Source organism: Barbus barbus (genome assembly GCF_936440315.1).
Source record: "Barbus barbus genome assembly, chromosome: 4".
Taxonomy (NCBI): domain Eukaryota; kingdom Metazoa; phylum Chordata; class Actinopteri; order Cypriniformes; family Cyprinidae; genus Barbus; species Barbus barbus.
Genome location: NC_136732.1, coordinates 27,896,114 through 27,913,822, shown reverse-complemented (window position 1 = coordinate 27,913,822; position 17,709 = coordinate 27,896,114). Strand labels below are relative to the sequence as shown.

Here is a 17,709-nt window from a genome sequence, read left to right as displayed (position 1 = left end):
TTTTCCACCCATTGACAAATTAAGTTATTTACACATATTTATTTAATAACAGACAAAGTGTCAGGGAAACTAAACAGTGATTTAGTGTACAAGTCAGTGTATCTCTTTATTTGATTAGAAGTGCATGCTTGCAATACAAAAAAACTAAAAAAATTCAGTGTATTAAAACATTCACCACAATAACATAAGTGCTGATTTATTTGCAAAGCATTCTTAATACATATAATCAACTGTTTACTTGAAGCACCCTCTTGAGAGTTTGTAATTTCTATTTAAAAAAAAAAAATCAACTCTGTTTAACAGTCTGGGAAAACCTGCACTATAACCCTAGATTTGCTATATAGTAAATATAGAGCTAGCCTTAAAATGCAGAGGAATGTTAATTGAATAGAGGCAAGCCTGTTCAATTCTGACAACTGCACATGCAGCAAAAGTTAATTATACAATGTTGCAGAACAGCAAATTTCCCAATAATCCATGTTCAAACAGAACAGAAAGCAGTCACATTACTAGGGAAATGAATACCTCATTCTAAAAGAATAGCTACGTTACCAAAGAGACTGATAAATATTATGAGGCTTGCAATAACATTAAAACAGCCATACAATAAATTCCACTCCAAGATAACAGAGCTGAGTAAAGAATGTGTGAAGACATTAAGTTCTTATCATTATATTTTACTTTTAGTTTTAACTAAACAAGTACCACATGTGATGAAACTCAACACCAAAAGACAAGTGGTCAAAAGACATGCACTGTGACCAAAATATTTGATGTGTCAGAAACATGTAAAAATGTAGTGCATCTCTGTGGCCGGATCTCTGAAAGTCACTTTTCAACATTTAAGACATCGTGTACGGTAAAAAATTGAAACAAAAACCATAATTCCCCATATCCAGTTCCATGTAGTTTGTATGCAAAGCTGGTAGATAAGTAGGTTTGTGCTCAAAGATGATTTTCAAGTTTTGTTTTAAGCCGTTTAACTGGAGTTTCTTGTTTTGTTTCTCCCCGTTTCAAACTAAACCAAGTTCTCAACAGCCCTTGAGGTACTAATACATGTCTCACAGATGAAGAGATCATGCTTTAGTGCTATTAATGACAGATTATGATCATGAATGTAGTGTGCAGCATTGATTAACATTACTATAAAAAATTCCATACATTTTAAAGGTTTCTTTAGTCCATTTTCATATGTTGTTTTCCTTGCTCTAAAAAAAAACAGGAAAGGTCTTCAGGTAATTCAAATTGTATTGCTAGTGTAAACAGTGAAACCTAATATCTATCATCATTAATGGGTAAAAAATTAACTATTTGCACTTTGTAACCCTGAGTTGTCAAACCTCCAGGCTCAAACATGCAAACCTGCATGATTTCCATTTTGAAAATTATGTATATTTAGGAGCACAACATTAAGTCTAATAATATGATAAAATATGATCCCTGAATTTGTACCTGCAATAAGGCCCTACCTAACACTAATATTATTTCTTAGGCCTGAAAAATAGCTTCTTAGTAAGCATGGATGCAAAGCAAGGCACTTGTTTTTTGCCTAAAGCTGAGCGATCTTTGCAGTTTTCTACACTGCGAATGGAAACCTTCCTGTTAACAAGTGTCAGGATATCAGTGAACTCCAGTGTAGATCCATAATGCCTCAGGATTTCACACAGATCCTGGATGTACCACGAGCCATTCACCGTCTCACGATGAGAGTAATATCCTTTACAAGAAGAATACAATCTCAGTGACTGCTTAAAGTGACATAACTGTAAAATCAAGGAATTGCATTTAATCCAGTACGGAAAAGTACACCGCTAAGAAATCTTGGTAAAACAAAGCAAACAAACAAAAACAAAGCACTGACCTTCAGCTACTGAATAGCACATCAGGAAATCTGCTCCTGCTGGAAGGGTGCAGAGTGTCCCTGCATCCACAACCACTTCATTGACCATCTGACTGTCCACCACATCCATTGGTGTCACAGCATCATCATGTTCGTCACCACGACAAGCCTTATGTTCAAAGAAATTCATGCATTTGCAAGAGGTGTGAAATGTGTATTCACATTACCTTAATGTTAATACACAGCAAAGGACATTTTGTGGAAGGACGACAAATTACCTGCAAGATGAAGATCTTGGGTTTCCCTACAAGGCTACGGCATTTAGTCCCCTTGAACAAATCAGTGATTTCTTGAATTTCGATCTGCCCATCATAGGCATAGATGTGACCATTTTCCCCATGACTTAAAAAGACACAGACAAAACAGTCTGCATCTACATGGTCAGCAGCAGCGGCTGAAATCAAAGGAACACTCTGGATTAAACAGAACCTAAAATGTATTTGTAGCATGATGTGGCATGCCGTTTTGACTTTTCCCTCAAGTTATAATTTACATTAATGATTAAGTTGATTCTAGCACACCAGTCAGTGCTATAGCTATAATTTTGAAACGGTGAGATGAATTTAACATTTTTTCAGATTTATTCATAAATTGTAAGTATATTAATGTAGATATGTTTTTCAAATTGAGAGAAGAGTCTAATTTTTTGTGGTAATCAAGAGTAGAGCTTTTTAAATTTTTAAACTACAGTAGTCAACATCTGAAGTGGATCAAAAAAGTTCATCAAAGTTGTCCTAAGACAAGAACACATTTTGGTTTTAGGACAAATTTGATGAAAGGTTTTGATCCACAAGGTTTTGATCCATATATATATATATAAAAACAATGTCTGAATATTGAAAATAATTATATCTCACACATACATATAGATGTATGTGTGAGATATAATTATAGCCTACTTAATTTAAACAGTGCCAAAGATGTTGCTAACAAGCTGCTGTGTTTAACCTGAAACATTTAGGTTGGGCTCCCATTTCTCAAAACATTAAAGAGAAAATATTGAGGCACCTTTGCTGATTGTGGATAAAACTTCTTCCCGTTTGTAATCATCATAAGCCTTGACTTCAAAACCCAGGTCTCGAAATCTGACAACGGATATGAAAGAAAATGGACAAATTAGTTATTTTTCTGTTTCTTTTTCAACCAACACACTGTGACAAAATCATGTTTATGTGGCAAACACAGATCTCAATGACAGTGGTCAGGTGATACTGTCTGGTATAATATATATATATATATATATATATATATATATATATATATATATATATATAACCATTTGAGCACTATAATTATGACTTTTTGATTACTATGCCAAATACCTTCTAACAAGGTTCTGCTTGTCTGCATTTGTGCCAGAGCGGCTGCCCAACCTGAGCTGCCAGTAAAAACGTTCCTGGTTAAAGATCAGAGCCATTCCTCGCTTCTTGTGGTCCATCTTATACTCCTCATTGGGATCCAGATTGAATACACTGACAAACAAGATACAAAACTATATAAATATGCTTGAACTCAAAACTGTACAATATCTACATGGTTACAATAAGGTTTTTACCTTTGATTAATGCTATCGGTTTCATTTACGTTCTCTCTGACTGAAAGAAGAGACAAAATCAACAAACCACTAAAATTTGATTTGCAAAGCAATAATATGAAATATGCAAATGTTCAGTGGATGTATTCAAGCAACAAAGATTCAAACCACAGTGAAAGATACTGACTGCGGTCTAAGTGGCATATTACAATGAAGACCTAAAGTTCAGTGAAAAACACTGAGGTGAAGCATGTATTGTTTGTTGAGCACCTGGTCAAGCTGGATTTCTATAGCATTACAACCAGGGGCCGGTTTCATAAAACAAGTTTACCAAATAAGCCAGGCTTATTTCAGTTATTCAGATTTATTTTGTACCAAATCATCTGATAATAAGTCAGACTAACTGAAATAAGCCTGGCTTATTTGGTAAACTTGTTTTATGAAACAGGTTGTCAAGCATAGCAGAGTCAACATGGGCAAGTTCAATATTTACACCATACAGATCCTTCTCTCTGGTCATACACGAGACATAAACTGGATTCGTCTCTACCTGTCTGTCCCGCTGAAGCGCTGTCCTTCTCCACAGACCCTAAGGAGAACAAAGAAACATATTAGGGACTTAAATGTCATATGAACTGAGTTATTAAGCCAGAGGAGTTCGGTTGTAAATCATATTTGATGTGTATGATCGTGAATACTTGTGATTCATGTTTAGACAAATACCACCCACTTCAGGTGCTGGAATTAGGAAATGAAACCTGCAGTGTCTCGTGAACAGCATTAAGTGTGTACAAATATTTAGTTACTTTTCTTACAGGAAAACTAGATAAACATCTTACCGGATTCATCGCTCTTGACGTGACTTGCCATCGATACTTCAGCGGAGAGGAAGGTTTTAACAACAAACTAACAACAAACACAGAAGTGGCTAGTCACCAAGCGCTACACTTAACTTATGAGATGGCACTGAAACACTAACCAATCACAGGCCACTACAACCTTAACCAATCATAAGTCGATAAAATGTCAACCAATCAGAGGCGGTCCGTCGCGGTCGGTGAAGTTGGTTACAACTTCCGCGTTCTTTGTGACAAAAACATTTCAGTAGAATTAGGCCGTTTCTCAATATGCGTACTTGTCTGTACTTGTGGACTTCTGAAACGTCATCAGTCGCTGCCCAAGTACTGTTCCAATTCAAAGTTCACATCTAGCCAAGTCCAGTTCAAATCCCCGGATGTGTTCTTGATCCGCCCCTTTTACCGAGGATGCATCGAGAGGTGACTTGTGCGGACTTGATACGGGCCATAACCCAGAATTCAGTTCGTCCTCCCGTCCTCGAGAGTTCGTTCTTCTGAGTCGAACTTGGCAAGTCCAAACTCGAAAGGACGGAAGTCCAGACTCTGCGAAGTTCGAACTTGGTATTGAGAAACGGCCTTAGGGTGTGGGACGCTAGGGACGTACCTATCAATATCCAGCCACTACCAAACTGTCCCTAGCAATAATTTTGATCAAATAATTAAATATATGTAATTATATATTTTTTGTCATTTCAGACGGATCTGAAACGTCAAATCATTGATATTATATTTAAGTTAAAGAAAATATGTTAGAAAACCGCGCGCTCTCAAGGACGCGCACTAAACACATGTAATGTAGTCGCACACCGGAAGAGAAGCACAGCCGTGTTCAGAACAACTCACAGGTATTACACTCAAATCAAGACAGCAGTCTAAAACAGTTCATATAAAAGCCTACATTCAGGAATGAACAAAGTTGCATCGATGAGTTTGAAGTGGTGTTTGTTTGACAAAACAGAGCAAACGGAAAGCTCCCTATATAAAGCATACGGACAGAAAGACAAACGTTGTGTGGAAAGATACACAATCTTTCAGCCTAGAATAAAGTCATGAACATCAACAATAATTTGGGACAAATATAATGTGATTTTTCTTTTTTTTTGGTAAACTATGTAAGTGGCAGCAGTAAGTCTGATGCAGCAGGATTTGGAAAAGCATCCTCCTGAGTCGCTGCGGAGAGTCTTTACAAATCAAACTGTTAGCTGAAATATCCACAAAATAAAAAACAACACTGATATAAGAGCGTGCAGTTTATCTGTCAATCCGATGCGCATGAGTTTCGTTACTACAGCAACAGCAGAGTATTCTTTCAGAATCATCCTGGGTCCAATTCGATTAATTTGAAAATAAAGTGATGTGTGATTAAGACACCCACTCTGATGCTGATATTGTTGGTTCAGAAAATCATAATTGTGTAATTATTGTCTGTTAAACATACTATAAAAAAAAAAACTCTGAGCTATATGAATTATAAAACAACCCAGCATGTGTTCTGTCTAATATTTACCACTGGGTTGCATTTAACCCAGCTTTTTTAGAGTGATATAAACAGGCTACAATAACCTTGATTTAGCCTATTATCATTTCCTATTTAAAAAAGTATTATTATAAAATAAGATTATATTATATAAAAACATTTTAATGAGATTTAAATGTATTTAAAGGGAAGTGGTGTGTATGGTGACCCATACTCGGAATTTGTGCTCTGCATTTAACCCATCCAAGTGCACACACAGTAGTGAACATACACCCGGAGCAGGGGGCAGCCAATGCTGCGGCTGGGGAGCAGTCGGGGGTTCGGTGCCTTGCTCAAGGGTCTCACCTCAGTCGTGGTATTGAGGGTGGAGAGAGTGTTGGTTATTCACTCCCCTCACCTACAATCCCTGCCAGACCAGAGACTCGAACTCATGACCATCGGGTTACAAGTCCAACTCTCTATACATTAGGCCACGACTGCCCTCTAATGTCGAAGGGATTTAAATAGAATTTAAAGGTATTTAATGGAGTAAAAATAGAAAACTACAGTTATTGTAAAGTAATGCTTTTGACAAAACTCAATATTAAAATACAGGATCTATAATGTATCATGACCAAAATATTTGACATGTAAAAAGTGTAGTATATCTTTGTGACCCGATCTCTAAAAGTCAATCTTTTCAACATTTAAGACAACATATAATACTTACAATGTAAACAAATACCATAATCCACCATATAATTAATCCCATAATTGCTAAACGTTGCTAATAGTGTGTATGCAAATGACAGGTAAGTAGGTTTGTGCTCTAAGATGATTTTCAACAGCCCAGGAGGTACTGATGCACGTCTCACAGATGAAGAGATCATACTTTACAGCTATTAATGACAGATCATGATGTAGTGTGCAGGATTGATAAACATTACTCTAAAATAAAATTTTATGAATTTAATTTTTTTTTATAGGTCTCCTTTAATTGATCTTTTTAGTTTAAGCAAAGAGAGTTTTCCACGCACTAATAACTGGGAATGTCCTCACCTTGGCCTGTAGGTAATTCAAAACATTTTTTGCATTGCTACTGTGATACACGATAAGCTAAACAATAAACTAAATAGCATCCAACTATTAATGGGTTCAAATTGAAACTAAAACTAAGCTTGTCAAACCTCCAGGCTATGACATGCAAACCTGCATGATTTCCATGTTTGAAAATGAATATATAGGAGCTCAAAATAAACTAAATAATAAAATAATATAATCCCTGATATTTGCAGGGCCCTAGCACTACTGTTTCTTCTTAAAAATATATATGATACATATATTTAAATATAAACAGTAAAAAGGTACAGTTAGTGTAAAATAATGCATTTTAACTATTTGTAATTAATATTTGTGCCTTATGCCACTTTATTTATCATTGTTTTTTTTCTACAATGTCCTCAGACTGATAAGCTTCTCTTGCACTCATATATATATACACATATATCTGCACAGTTTTATTTAACTGTTTTGCACTCTATCTGCCATGTGCCTTATGCCACTTTATCTCTTTTTTATTTTTCTACAATGTCCTCATTGTATATCTGTATAGTTGTATGTACATATGTTTAAACTGTATTTATCTGTATTTGAACGTCTACTGTCAGTGTTTTAAATGTTAACTGTATGCACCAAGGGTCTGAGAGTAACGCAATTTAAATTCTCTGTGTGTATGTGCTGTACATGTGGAAGAATTGACAATAAAGCACACTTGACTTGTATTTTTCTGAAAGGCTGCAATGAAAGCCAGGTAACCATATTCATTACATTGATTCACAATACACATTCATTCTTAATTTTGTGCCTACTACGCTGAAAACAGTTCTATTAATGTTTCTTGTTTCAATTTAGGAATTACACTACTTGAATCACAATTTCTCAATTCAAAACAGTGAAATTTGATGCACACACACAGATGTTGAGTTTGCATGTTTTTGGGGATGTTACACAGATATGATTTTTATACTGTACAAACTGTATTTTCTATCCTCTTACCCTACCCCTAAACCTACCCCTCACAGAAAATATTCTGTATGATTTAAAAGCTTGTTTCCTCATGGGGACCAAAAATTTCCCCACAAGGACAAGGATTTTGAATATTGTCATTGTGGGGACATTTTGTCCCCATAACGTACGGCATACCTGAACCACACAAATTGGGGTGGGACTCAATTTGTAGTCGTTACACCACTTCTCAGCCCACACTTGTTCTTACTCACAAGGCACATAACAATTTAAAATTGCAACTTTATTAAATTATATTAAAGATCACTTTTAATAGTTTTTTTAAAGGCTGAAAACTAGCAACACACAAATTACAGTAAGTATTCAACTATTACAACTATATACACAACTATTCCAAACCACATCAATCTTAATATTAATTTTGTATTTCATTTATAAGTAATATATAATTGTCCTTAAAGGCTGGAAGTGAAAAAATGTCTTATACCGTATTCAGGTGTGCAGAATTATTAGGCATGTTTTCTTTTACAGATAAAATGAGCCAAAAAAAGATTTAACTCACAGAATGACGACTGAGACCGGACACAAAGCCAGGAAGCAGAGGACTTAAACGCTGGGAAAACTAGATAATTAATAACACACGGCTGGGGACTAATAAACTGATAAACCTAAACTGGGACAGGAACTAACCAAATATGGGCACAAGAGGACGGGAAACACAAGACACAGGAAGACAGGACTGACATTTACTCCCCCATCCCGGAAGGCGCATCCCGCGCCTTGCAACATCCAACGGGGATGGGGACGCTCTGGAGGCCTCCAGGGACCAGGAGACATAACAGATGGCCTCCAGGGCGGCGCTCGTTCCGGGACCCATGGCGGGTCAGGCGACTCGGGAGGCCATGGCGGGTCAGGGGACTCGGGAGGCCATGGCGGGTCAGGGGACTCGGGAGGCCATGACGGGACCGCCTCCGAGGCCGCGGCCCCAGCGGCAGAAGCCCTACTACCCCCCCCCCCCTTTTTTCCTAGGGGGAATTAATAATTTTGACTGACCCTGGAGAGGCAGGCACTGGAGGACGCTCAGGAGGTGCAGGCACGGCATAGAGCTTTCGAGGGACTGGCACTGGGCTTGCCATACAAACTGCCGGCGGGCTTGCCAAACGAACCGCTTGGAAGAGCCGCGGACGGCGGCGGGCTGGTTCTGGCTCGAGCCCGGACACTTCCAAGACACCGGAATATCCCTTCTCTCCAAGTTAGTCCAGTGGTGTCTGGGAGGTCTATGGGGTGATGATAATTGGCCCTGAGCCAGAACAGATGATTCAGAGTGGCGTCATCCCACGCCGTCGCTGCGGCGAGCTTGCAGAACTCCCCGGCATAATCATAAAAGGGGAGACCCTGACGGGCTAGGGCGGCGGCATCCATGGGAGAACAAAGGGGAGAACAAAAATAACTTTCTTAAACTAAAAAAAAAAAACCGGAAGGAGGGACACCGCTTACTGCTGTTAGGTCCAGTCTTCTGTCACAGTGCGTTGGAGCCAGGGAAAAGAGGAAGAGCGGAATCTAAACACAGGGACCGCTGGAGACACAGAAAGATATTCACAGAATGACGATTGAGACCAGACACAGAGGTAGGGAAGCAGAGAACTTATAAACGCTGGGGAAAACTAGATAATTAATGACACACGGCTGGGGACTAATGAACTGATAAACCTAAACGGGGACAGGAACAGGAACTAACGAAATATGGGCACGAGAGGAGGGGAAACACAACACACAGGAAGACAAGACTGACAGGTGAGAAATATTAAAAATTAATGCAATACAGAAATTGGAATATTAGGGCATGACCACTGGACAGCAAATTGTTCACTGGGTCAGTGGGGTCAGAAAAAAAACAGGTGGAGAAGAAAAGATGTGTTAACTTGAAAAGAATTAAGAATTAAGGTAAAGAATTAGGTGTGAAGCCATCTCCTATACTGAAAAATCTGTCTTGCAGAGATGGACTAAAAATGGACTCCCAAAACTTACTGCCAGATTCTGGAAGATAAATTCTCGAAAGAGTGGTACAAGAGGATGTGATGCTGGTCCTTCAAGAGTCACTCTCATCTTATATGTCTATGAAGCCTATAAAATAATCAGTCTCCATGTATTTCACACCACTTCAGCATGTTATTCTTATTAAGTGAGGGTCATTTTTTTTTTTAGGATTTTTTACCCAAGAAAAGTCTCTGAGAACCTGACACTTTGTAACTCCAGCAAGGTTGCAGCTCTGGAAAATGGTGGTGCTGGAGACTAAATGGTTCCTGATGAGTTTGCACTTAATTCTTCACCTTAATTCTTAATTCTTTTGCAGTTAACAAGTGTTTTTCTTCTCCGCCTGTTTTTTTCTGACCCCGCTGACCCATTGAGTATTTTGCTGTTCAATGGTCATGCCCTAACTTTGCAATTTCTGTATTGCATTAGTTTTGAATATTTCTCATGGGCGTTTAATAATTTTTGACTTTTCATTCAGAGTTAAATCTCTCTTTTGGCTCTTTTTATCTGTAAAAGAAAACATGCCTAATAAATACAAAATTAATAGTTGTTATTAACCCTCTGGTTGTGTTCGGGTCAAATTGACCCGGAAAAGATTTTATTTTTCCCGAAAATACTAGTTAACATTATCGCATTGGACTCAAATTTACTGACTTTGTTCACACAGGGTATAAGTACTTCTCATCTCAATTTTCGTAATTGATTTATTTCACCTAGTAACACTTGTGGTGTTGCCGGTCAAAAATGACCGGACTCCAAACAACTGCTTATGAATCTGATACATTATCACCAAATATTGGATTCAATCTTTTTGTCAACTTGTTTTCTTTCATTTAGGATTGTTTTTGTGTTTCTACAGTATTTGCATCTGATTAATCGTAGGCTTCATTTCATTGTTTGAGTGAAAAAAGCATTTATCTTTTTTCTTTCTTTTATTTATAAAGCACTTTCACACAACTACCGGTTGATCCAAAGTGCTGTACAATACAGCTAATATAAGACAAATAAGAGACCACAAAACATCAAAACACAATGTAACAATACAATTGACATGGCTAGATAAAAGCTACTGACAGAAGATTTTTTTAAGCCGACGTTTAACCCTCTGGGGTCCGAGGTAATTTTGGGGCCCTTGAGATGTGTTGAGATGCCCTGATATTTGTGCTTATTTCAGCTACTTATAATATACTATTGACTAACATGTATTTTTTTTTGTATTCAGCACAAACTATGCTACCATAATATGTGACCAAGGTGGATGTACATGTTTGCATTTGTTAGAAAAAAATATTATGCGTGGTTAGTAAGTTTTGGGGAAAAAAAAGTAGCTGAAATAAGGCATAAAAGCCACACTAAATCGTCCTGAATAAGACTTTTGTGTAATCAGTCTTCTAGGCTAGAATATTTACTTCACAATTATGTGAAAATCATTCAGCTTACTCATTCACAGAAAACAATATATTGATTTAAATTTTTAAAGACATGTTTTGTGATAGAAAGCGTATATGCGAGGGAGTGGTAATAGCCTTGAATATTAAGTGGTTCTCACCTGAGAGACAAAGGGCCCTCCCCTAAAGCTGCTAATGGCCCATCAGTGTGACTGTGACTGAGGCAGGTAAGACAGAGAGTGTGAGGAGACTGAAAAAATGGGGTTTTTTAATTATTTGTATTTTATTTACAACACAGTATAATCAAAGCATACATAATGAAGGTCAAAGACACATTATTGTGCACACTGATCTAACCACAGAGATGTGAACAGACTTTGAGTCATTCCTGCAACAGATTCTGTTCAACAACATTTACTTATTTCCATGGATTCAAGAAGAAAAAAACATAATCAGTAGTCAAGGATCTTGTTTTACCATAGAATATCAGTGTAGTTGACCATCTGATGTTGGTACAGCGCTCTCAGAGGAAAACATCTTGAAGAAAGTCATCAGGATTCATCTGTGGTTCAGGTACCTGATTCAATAAAATACAAACAACCAAAAACATTTGTGAGCATAGACTCATGCATGCTTTGTACTATCGTACACAAAAAAATTAATTTTATATCTGAGAAACTAATTATTATTGTTTAGTACGTTATTAAAATCTATTTTTGAACAGAGTAGGCTACTAATAATAAACATGTTGTAAACATGTATTGTAACACATACTTAGACTCGTAGCATTCATCATGTTACAATATACTCTCATATTATTGTTTTATATAGGGCATGAAAACAACATCGTGCCGTACGAAATTGAAATACAATGAATTGTCCATCATATTCAAACACTGTAGTCTGGAATTACAGTTTGGGAAAAACAACTATGATTTTGCAGTCATATAGTCTAGTATGCATGATTTTATAGAAGCTGTTATGATTCTGCAGCCATAGACTCACGTATGCTGTGAACTACAAAAGGATGTACTTTGTACCATTAAAAAAAGGATATTTTATATCTGAGAAACTAATTGTTATTGTTTAGGACGATATTAAATATATTTGTGAACATTAAACATTCTTAGATGTGTAGCATTCATCATGTTGTCGTTTGGGGAAAACCCAATTAAACGCGTTCAGGTTTGGCACAATAACACGCTAACTAATGCAAAAAAGAAGCATTTACTTACTTATCAGATCGATCGATGTATTCTGGACTCTGTAACTCTCCTCTCATTCTAAGGTAAATCCAGCCTTTACTCAGCGCGTCTTCTTCCAGAAACAAACAGCAGCAGAGATGGAGTCTCGTGACTGTGTGTTTGTTGTTGGGCGTCTCCAAGCGCGCGCGCGCGTCACGTGGTTATTTACATGTGAACACGAGGGGGCGGGATCACATTAGAAATAATGAGTTAGACTGGACAGACTGAACATCGTGTCGGTTTCATACGGATTACTTTATCACAGAACATTTGTTTTCGGCAACACTTACTTCAATTGAAAGCAGACACTTTAGGCTTTCTATAGATATAACTCTCATGTTTCTGTGTTGAGTATTAGCTGAGTTACACTTCATTTTAGTGACGCATTACTATAAACATATCGCGGAGAAGGAGAAGACCGAGAGCGCATCCTGTTTGTTTTCTTTTTTCCCCAAAACCACAAAGTTTTGTTGTAATTGTGAGTGTACTGAAAAAAAAGTAGACACTTAACAGTTTTGATTGATGTATAACACTTATTTGTGTGACCAAAATCAACAGAGCATTTTTAGTGTCTTTTGCACTTATCGTAAAAAAACCGAGTTCGTATCGCCGGCGATACAGCCGACCCCAAAGGGTTTTAAATATAGGCAAAGAGGGCGCAGCTCTAACAGCAGCTGGTAAATTGTTCCATAGACTATGGACAAAACATCAAAACACAATGTAACAATACAATTGACATGGCTAGATAAAAGCTACTGACAGAAGATTTTTTTAAGCCGACGTTTAAATATAGGCAAAGAGGGCACAGCTCTAACAGCATCTAGTAAATTGTTCCATAGACTAGGACCAGCAAGAGCGAAGGCTCGATCACCTCTGCAATGGAACCTCGATCTAGGAACAGAGTGGAGACCAAGATTACTGGATCTTAGAGACCTATTTGGTTTATATGTAGAGATTGCCTCAGAGAGATATGATGGGGCTTGATTTTTCAGAGATTTAAAAACAAAAGTTAACATTTTTAAAATAATTCTAAATTTGACTGGTAACCAGTTTAGTGAAATAAGAATGGGCGAGATGTGGTCGAACCTTCGTCTGCCTGTTATCAATCTTGCAGCAGCATTTTGGGCCATCTGTAAACGCATTATAGAAGACTTATACCATAGTATAGTGAATTACAGTAGTCTAAACGAGATAGAACAAACAAGTGAATAATTAAAAAGGCTAGTGGGTCTTAATATTAACCAAGGGCTCGTCCTTTGGATTAGAAATTTTCTTTCTTGTCGTCCACAAAGAGTCTGTGTTAGAGGGGTGATGTCTGATGTGCTCACTGTGAGCAATGGTTGCCCACAAGGTTGTGTTCTCTCCCCTGTGCTTTTTTCTGTGTTTACTAATGAATTTACAATTAATGAGGAAAATTTCAGACTATTTAAATATGCTGATGATATGGCCCTGGTTGGCCTGTTGGACAAAAACAAACCATATGATCTGGCCTACCTGACCCACATTAAGGCTCTTGAAACTTGGTGTTGCTCTAGCCAATTAGAAATTAATGTTGCCAAGACTAAAGAATTAATTATGTGTACAAAACGAGATGTGATATGTGAGCCGATTTCACTTGAGAGTCAACAAGTTGAAATTGTGGAACATTTTAAGTATCTTAGATCAATTTTGGATTCTCAGTTGAGTTTTGCTGATAATTCAGAGAACATTTTTAAAAGATGCTCTCAGTGACTTTTTCTTCTCTTCCTGGCTTCTCAGGTAGTTAGTAAGCACATCTTGGAACTTGTGTATAAATCCATTGTTGAAAGTGTTTTAACCTTTCATCTTTCTGTCTGGTACGAGCATCTAAATTGCAGACTCAAGAACAAACTTTCCAGAATTGTATTCTCGGCAAATAAAATAATTGGTAGGCCTCAGAAGCAATTAACACAACTTTATGTAGAAAGGACAAAGAAGAAGGCAAGAGTTATTCTTGCAGATGGCTCTCATCCTCTTTTCAGCCAGTTTGAGCTCTTGAAGTCTGGTAGACGTTATAGAGTTCCTCTAGCAAATAAAAATGTGTTTAAGAGGTCCTTCATCCCCAATACAATTAGAATCATTAATTCAGCAACTTTTTAATTAAGCAGTGTGTAAGGCTTGAACAGTCTCTTTTTTTCTTCTTCTTATGTTATGTGTGTAACGTGAATAGTTATTGTGATTTTATCTTACTATATGCTGTTATTAATCTTGTTGTGTTGGTGAGCCAAAGACAATTTTCCACTCAGGTGGACAATAAAGTTATACTATAAACTATCTGTTCAAACTGTTTTACAGAGAGTAAAGATTTGATTTTAGATAAATGCCGTAAGTGGAAGAAACTTGATTTGACCACTACACTAATTTGTTTCTCAAAAGCCAGGTTGCAATCAAAAAGGACACCAAGATTTTTAGCACAGGGTGTAAAGTAGGAAGAGAGATGACCAAAATGAGGGGCACAGTCTTCATATGACTTAAAGCCAAACAACATGATTTCGGTTTTGTTCTCGTTTAACACTAAAAGATTCTGCTTCAACCATATTTGTAATTCGTTTAGACAATTCAACAGAGGACCTAAGAATTCTTTACTTTTATGCTGCAAGGGAAAATACAACTGAGTATCATCCAAAAACAAAAGCACACTCGGTGGAAGCACAGTCCATATTTCTCAAAGATAGCACCCTTTAGTAGCATGAATGTAGAAAATAAAACTGGGGCAAGAATTGAGCCCTGTGGCACCCCACAAGCAAGTGGGTGTGAGGAGGAACTATGTTGGCCAATGGAAACACTAAAGCTTTTGTTTGTTAAAAAAGATTGAAACCATCTCAATATCTTTCCCTGTAACCCAACACAGCTCTCCAACCTGGAAATCAAGATATTGCGGTCAACCATATCAAATGCAGAGCTTAAGTCTAGAAGCACCAAAGCATTCCCTTTATCTGTTTCTAGTAAAATATAATTTACAGCTTTTAAAAGTGTAGTTTCCGTGCTGTGTTGAGACTGAAATCCTGATTGGAATTTTTCAAGAATATTATTTGACATCAAATAATACTGGGACTGCAGCTGGGTCAACACAATTTTCTCAAGAATCTTAGAAAGAAATGGCAAGTTTGATAGGCCTAAAATTATTAAAATTCGAAGAGTCAAGATTAGGCCTCTTTAATAATGGAGTTACTGTAGCTGTTTTGAGGTAGTCAGGAACAACCCCAGTAATTAGACTAGCATTAAAAATACATGGATTTGACAGTTCTCTGATACACATATAAGGAATCTCTCCACATTTAATATGAGACCTGTAATTTATCCTTACACCATTTTCGCTCTGCTCTTCTGCAAGCCTTTCTGAGCAAACGAGTTGAATCATTAAGCCATGACTGGGGCAATAAGAAATTATTTATTTAATTTCTGATTGAAGAAATTAAAAAGTCTGTCCACATCCTGCATAAGAGAGGACATTTCAGGCAAAGGAGGATCAGCTTTAGCATAAGAGGCCACAAATATTTCACATGACTGAGTGGAGAAATAACGCTTTAAACTAGTCACTGAAGGTGTAGCAACTACTGGATCGGGAAAATGAGAGGAAAAAAGTACCGGTCTGTGATCACAAAAACAAGTTTCACTGATTTCAATGTCCGATATTTGGAATCCATGTGAAAGAACCAAGTCCAACATGAGCATGGGTAGGATCTTGGACCCACTGCACAAAATCAAATGAGTCAAGATTTTTTTCATTCAGTTACTAGGAGTTTGGTGGGGCAAAATAAATGGATATTAAAATCACCCAACAATAAGATGTAATCGAACCGTGAAATCAGTCCTCTTAGTAAATCAGAGAATTCATTTAGAAAGGCACTGTTGATACGCGGTGGGCGATAGATATTAACACAGAGAACTGGACGTACCAAATTTATTTGAAGAAGCTGTACCTCAAAGCTCGATTAGACACCTGTCGGAATGGTACGTGTAATAACCTTTAGTTTGAAAACAGCTGCAAGTACTCCTCCGCATCCAGTTTTCTTGGGGCAATTATAAAAAGTGCAATCCTGAGGAACAAGTTCAGAAAAGGGACTAAATCTCCCTCTTTAACCCAAGTTTCCGTCAAAAATATATTTTGAAGTAAAAAAGTTATGCAGGATAAAAGTTTTGTTGACCAGAGAGCGAACGTTGATTAATACCATTCTGATCGGCGGGGGCTCGCAAGGCAAAGGATGACCTCGGTTCAGTAGACGGAGAACATCTCCGGTTACTGTCGTAACCTCGGTTCCCTGAGAGCGGGAATGAGACATCACAGAGAAATTCTCCGTTATGGAGGTGCTGCAGGTTTTTCAGGCGAAGCTCTTGCAGGCGGCGGAGCTTTCACGGCGGAGGCTATTAAGGATCTGCGAGCGGCGACGGACTTCGCGCTGATGGTGACGAAGCGAGCGGCCCAGGCCGTGGGTAAGACCATGGGTTTTATGGTAGTTCTGCAGAGGCACCTATGGCTAAACGTAGCTGACCTCAAGGATGCTGACTGTAAGGTGCTGCTGAGCGCTCCTGTGACTCGCTCCGGCCTCTTTGGTGACGCCGAGAAGTCCATTATTGAGCGCTTCACGGAGGTTAAAATGTGCGCCAAAGCCATGAGTCACGTCATGCCGAGGCCCGCTTTCCAGCACCAGGCGGCAAGGTCCAGGTCCTCATTGGCACCTAGCTCTTCCCAACGCAGGGACAACCCCAGGCCAGCGACAGCGGCGGTGTTTTAGACCCTATTCTGAAGTAAGAGCTCATTTCCTCCAAACGGAGTTCCGGACACTAAAACAGTTCCTAGTTCCCACGGTGCGAACACGCCAAAAAGTGGGTAGTTAATTCGGGTACTATGAAAATGTTACTGCGGTGCGAAAGGGCCCATTAATGCCATCTCAATATTTTGCTGCACTGAGCTTTTTCTACTCAGACGAGTCCCTCAGTCCCTGTCGCTGAAAAACAGCCCCACAGCATGAGGATGTTACCAGCACACTTTACTTTTGGGATGGTACTTTGCAGGTGATGAGCAGAGCTGGTTTTCAAGCTTTAGTATATCAAAAGTGTGAGATTTTATGGAGCTTTTATATTTGCAAATACTGAATTAGTGTGAGGGACATCTGATTAATAGGAAAATGTTGATTTCATTACAAATACATTTTATGATCATAATCAGAGAGCTCCCATAAGTGTCCATAACGGGTTGAAGATTAATAGTGCCCATATCTTAAAATAATAACCAATAAAAATAGGGATTTG

The 17,709-nt window shown here is 38.0% G+C and overlaps 1 protein-coding gene across 2 annotated transcripts; it reads right to left on the bottom strand.

The window, feature by feature from the left end:
- Nucleotides 1-75: 75 nt before the first annotated feature.
- LOC306868911 (caspase-6-like) lies at nt 76-12,552 on the bottom strand. Of its 2 annotated transcripts, XM_079415383.1 has the most exons (10): nt 12,430-12,552; nt 11,672-11,771; nt 11,356-11,444; nt 3,985-4,023; nt 3,456-3,495; nt 3,223-3,372; nt 2,909-2,985; nt 2,119-2,294; nt 1,862-2,009; nt 76-1,717 (listed from the first exon to the last, which is right to left on the bottom strand). In XM_079415383.1, exons 6-10 carry the CDS (start codon nt 3,336-3,338, stop codon nt 1,482-1,484), a joined length of 753 nt encoding a protein of 250 aa, XP_079271509.1. In that variant the 5' UTR covers nt 3,339-3,372; nt 3,456-3,495; nt 3,985-4,023; nt 11,356-11,444; nt 11,672-11,771; nt 12,430-12,552; the 3' UTR covers nt 76-1,481. The 2 variants fall into 2 exon arrangements, with proteins under 2 accessions (XP_079271509.1, XP_079271508.1); XM_079415382.1 differs by lacking the exons at nt 11,356-11,444; nt 11,672-11,771; nt 12,430-12,552 and adding an exon at nt 4,274-4,813.
- Between the last annotated feature and the right edge of the window lie 5,157 nt (nt 12,553-17,709).

Excerpts from the sequence above, each read along its gene's own strand:
- LOC306868911 (XM_079415382.1), bottom strand. The coding sequence starts at position 4,304 with ATGGCAAGTCACGTCAAGAGCGATGAATCCG. Across the intron at positions 2,986-3,222 it reads AAGCAGAACCTTGTTAGAAG|ATTTCGAGACCTGGGTTTTG; the intron begins GTATTTGGCATA and ends ATCCGTTGTCAG. Across the intron at positions 1,718-1,861 it reads GTGCTATTCAGTAGCTGAAG|GATATTACTCTCATCGTGAG; the intron begins GTCAGTGCTTTG and ends CTTCTTGTAAAG.